At 33.0% G+C, this 5,000-nt stretch overlaps 1 protein-coding gene across 1 annotated transcript in view; it reads right to left on the bottom strand.

The window, feature by feature from the left end:
* The window catches only part of LOC125032506 (cell division control protein 45 homolog), a 23,308-nt gene that overhangs the window by 11,222 nt on the left and 7,086 nt on the right, over window positions 1–5,000 (bottom strand). The window contains exons 4-7 of the mRNA XM_047623673.1: window positions 4,394–4,465; window positions 3,916–4,068; window positions 873–934; window positions 595–756 (exon numbers count right to left, since the gene is read on the bottom strand). Of these exons, the coding sequence (XP_047479629.1) occupies window positions 595–756; window positions 873–934; window positions 3,916–4,068; window positions 4,394–4,465 (449 nt within the window). The remainder of the gene's footprint in view (window positions 1–594; window positions 757–872; window positions 935–3,915; window positions 4,069–4,393; window positions 4,466–5,000) is intronic.

Raw genomic sequence — 5,000 nt, 5'->3', positions numbered from 1 at the left:
AAGGAATATATCTCGTTTCAAGTTGATACCTGAAATGACTGATTCAAATGCTAGTGCTGAATGACAAGGGAAGCTATACCTTATGCCGTAAGTCACAATATCATCTTGATTTTCTTGATAATAATTAAATAAGCAGACAAGCCTAAAAAGACAAGAGAAAGGAATTTCTAAATGTTTTTAATTACAGCAACACTAGCCAAATATTTTGAAAGTAACAATTATAAGCATTTTACATCAGGAACTGATTTTTACTTACTACAGATATTCAACTTCTCAAGCCCTTTAATTCTATGCTCCCTTTAACCCTACCTACTGTATGGAGAATTTTTTTTTTTTATAAATGGTTAATATTATCAATTTTTTGCTGACCTATAACATTATAGAGGGTTTGGCTATTGTATGCAAATTACATTACAGTTGTTTTCTATCATTAGTAAAATTAGATTACACAGACAAAGCAAGTCCCATGTGCCTTACAAATATTACTAAATTCCTGTTTACTCACAATTTTACAAGAATGACTATACTGAGAAAACCCCCCAAAAAAGCCTAAAAAAGTTATTAAACAGTGGCATCTTCATAACAAAAGGATACTCTTTTTCAAATGTGATCTTCAAACAATCAAGTGGTTGTTCATCTTGACTTTTATGATTGAGACGGGAGACATGGTTCTGGAGTTCTGCCGCTACCAACAGGTATTTATCTTGCTCAATTCTGTTTGACATTAACAATTCACTCTCCCCTACAATGGCCCACCTGCAGTGTAAAAAGAGAAAAAATTAAAGGTAAAGGAAAATGTTGCAAAATGAACTTCAAGAAGTATAAAATATTTCAAGATATTCTGTATATACCAATAAACTATATGATCTTACCATAGTAATTCATTGGAATCTTTGGAAAGTTTCCAGGCAATGTCAAACATCAAGGAAGCAGTCTGCAAAGTAAAGACTAATGTTTATAATCAGTGAAGAATAATTTAAAACAAACTTCAATCTCCAAGTATCACAAAAAACAATGTGAAGATACTGAAGAAACTCCTACTTCAAGTTTAAGACTTAGAATACCCAACATGTAACACTCCACTGTAACATTAATTTTAAATTTCATAAAAAAAGGTAGAAGAAGAAAAAGAAGAAGAAGAAGAAGAAGATGATCTTGGACTTGGTGATCATTTCATGTAATGAATGAGGTAGATTTTGGATTACAGTGAAAATAATGACCATATCTATAATTACACTAATCCTTAGAAGTGTTTTTCAGAGAAACTGATAGTTTATGCAGTGAAACCTTCCTGAGGCTTAAGTCATAATATTTAGCCTCTCCTGCCATATATCACTTCAAACTTCTGCCTTGCTCTATCGTTGTTCTTACTGTGTTTCCACCACTTGTAGTGTTACCCTCATTGAGAAAAATGTAGACAGCCCTCATTACAACACAAAACTGCTTCTGACACACTGGGTCTTTTTGCCCTCATTCTCCATCAGACATTTTTCCTTTGATCTATACCAAGTGCAGCCACTAAATCTAATTTTTCAATTTTGTGTTTACAAAGTTTTCTGAACTTCCCTTATATTACGTGTTATCTTTTAGTCTTCATCAAGATTCCTTAAGTCACTAACCCAAACTTTAGTATTTAAGTATAAACTTACCCCTAAAATCCATTTTTGTTTTGTTTTTTCTATTGGAATCGAGGGTGTTCCTAAGGAGGGCCATAATATGCAAGAGCGTATTTAGAGTAATCAAATGGAATAGGTTCCCGACTACATTCCATACATTCCCTCAATCACATCCCTATGCAGGGGAGAAGCACTGGACACTCAAAAACACACAACTTTCATGCTGAGAGTAAAAAAAGGATTATTATTATAAAAAAAGTGAAAAAAATTTTGGTAGAAAAAAAAAAAAGTGCCTACAAAATACAAATAGTTACAATTGAATAATATGAACTTCTAGTTAGATAATAAAAGATAATAATTACAGTATGCATACTGATTCACAGCTGATCCTCATTTCCTTTATGCCCAACCCTGGCAGCAGCCCCAGCTAGCCAGCTTTGACTGAGTTGCCAGTTCCTGCAAAAATTAAGTATTGACATGGCCATGGAACCGATCTCCAAGAATTCAAATATATGAAAGTATTGTTTCACTGCATCAAATTATTGTGAAAAGCATATTTCTACTGGAAATAGTGAATCTTCAATATAAATTATGTTTCATATTTCTTAGTTTTAACCCAAAGTCTCCAAGAAAAAGTTGGGTTCATTGTAGTACTGTTTTGTGAAATGTCTCTTGCATAAGTAATTAGTCAAAGTTTACAGGATTTTTTTTTTTTTTTATTAATGGTATCAATATCAATGCTGTTACTTTTATAACAGAATTATAATAATCACAGTGTTATTGGCATTACTAACAGCAATATTAGACACCAGAAAATATTTTCAAAAATCAGGGAAAAGGGAAATAAGTAAGATGGGTAGTACTCATAATAGGCTCACTGTTGACTTAGTACTTATGGAGCCATTTGTGTTAAATGCCGACAGGTGATTTCCTGATATGCAAGCCCTTCAGTGCCGGGGATCGTGTTGTTCCCCTAGCGTGCATGGCATGACTATACATGCCCCCAGAAAACAGGATTGGCACACCATGGCATGTATGCACATGCCACCTAGACTATAGTCCATGCCATACCATGACCATAATTCTACCATAATTCCAAATTTTTTAGTAAATGCTTTTAAAAAATTGAGCTTCATATAATGAGAATAACAGGGTATAAAGCAAAAGTTGCTAGCTAATAAAAGTGAAAAAATAAGAAAAGATGGCCCCTTAAAATGTCACTAACAATAATAATAGTAATATTACTATAACCTTCTCTTTCCAAAAATTGAACCCATTCTAAATTCTATACACCACGATCTTGGTTAGTCACTGAATGTGAAGTCATGTCTGCCACGACTATGGAAGGCTTGCCAAAAATGGCGGGATTTCCATGCTCTCATTTATCCTTGTTTCCTCTGCTTGACCAGTGACAAAGTTTTCCCTCTTTTCTCTACTTGTGAATGTATGTGGTTATAACTATGGATTCTCAACTTAAAATGAGTGAAATTTACAGCATACTACTACCTCATACTCATTAGGTTCAGGTGTATAGTCAAAGGATAATATAATTGCCAGAATTAAGTTTACATATAGTAGAGAAAGGGTTAAGGCTGTGTAATTACTGGATACAAAATTCCCTTTCAAACCAATTGCTATAAGGGTGTATACAGCATCAAGTTGGACCTCAGCACACCCAGGGGACACTTTGCATGAGTCAAACTATTTTATAAGCTATAACTTACCTTAATGGTAACATATGACTTTTTGCCAATTTTAGCAAGGCTAGTTCCCTTAACCTACTCATGCAAGGTGACATCCTATCACATCATGTCAAAAAGTTCCAGCCCTCAGAAGGTGCCTAATCACACCATCAATCCATCTCCATGTGACTAGGATGAGGGTTTGAGAGTCCAGCTTCACCAACCAATTTCCAAAATTTTTCTAATCAAGAACAGGCTACAGTGGATGGGTAGAGTAATGATAAAAAAACTGGAGCAAGATGACAGCAGGAACAAAAAAGGTGTGATGCAGAAAGGGAGGTTTACATGAAAAAGACCAATGAATATGTGAGTTGGAGGAATGATGGTGATGTTTACTACTACTTTTTTTTCAGACCCCTGAGAATTTTGCACGTGGAGGAACTGCTCCTTGGAAATTAAAGAAGTGGAAGTTGAAGTTCAAGTTAAAACTGATAATGACAAAATATGTGTTAAACAATTTGAATTTTCCACTTTTTCTGTCAATATAGTAAGAAAAAATTAAAAAATTAAAAAAATAAAAATCCTGCAATACATTTATACGACCATTCACTTCTTACCGAGCTTCCATAGTATGAGAACTGTGTATAATCAAATAAAATCTTGTGGCGTTGTTGTTCCCACTGACGCCTTGCTCTTCGCCTTTCAAGAGCTGCCTCATCAAATCTCTGCCTCTTGCCACCCTCCTCGTCACTCTCTTCTTCCTCATCACTCTGCAATATCAAAATGAGAAATGAAGAACCCTAACATTTCAAGGCAGCCTCTACACAACTCTAAAATAATTTCAGTTTTATTTCATATATTAGTAAATATGCAATTCTACAATAACTATCTTCAAAAAATCTTGTACATCACTTTTAAAGTTACATATACAGGAAGAGTAAAATATGAGTATAAGCATTGTGATAATTATCTTGGCCTTGATACACGACAGATCTTTCACATCAATAGAAAAATATATATAATTACAAAAATAATAAATCCAATACACATCAAATAAGTAGCAAACACTACAACTAAACAAGTCGAAGATTTCACCTCATCCTCTCGGAAGATATCATCAAACGCTGGAACTTCTTCATCATCTCCTAATTTTGTCAAGATTCGGACCTGTTGTAGAATAATTCAAAACACAAATCATACATACAACATAAAATTTGTGTATATATAATGCTTGTATTAAAACATACACACACACACACACATATAAACCAGATGTAAGTACATTTATATCTAGATACTATGTATATTTTTATTCTTGCAACAAAACATCCATGAAACTAAGAAAATTATAGGGTCAACTAACACAATAAATCTAATAATAGTCAAACAAAAAGAAAATAGATCCATGATTTTCATTTGACTTTCTTAAATATTGTAATTCAATAGTCTTTTTTTTATATGCCAATACAATATACATAATGATCTTATGTAAAGTTTAGTTTTAAACTTTACATTTTCTAAAAAAAAAAAAAAAAAATTAAAACAACTGCCAATATTAATAATTCTCAGTTCATAGTCCACACATATTTTGAACTTCATGTAATCAGCAATAGCTATTATATTCATAAGTTGACTGAGATGTTCATTATGCCCAAAAATGTATGTAATGCCATGAAAAATTTAGTAAATTAAATATCTGACT

The sequence above is a fragment of the Penaeus chinensis genome, chromosome 14 (assembly GCF_019202785.1).
Source record: "Penaeus chinensis breed Huanghai No. 1 chromosome 14, ASM1920278v2, whole genome shotgun sequence".
Lineage (NCBI taxonomy): Eukaryota > Metazoa > Arthropoda > Malacostraca > Decapoda > Penaeidae > Penaeus > Penaeus chinensis.
This window is presented reverse-complemented; position numbering and strand designations above follow the sequence as displayed.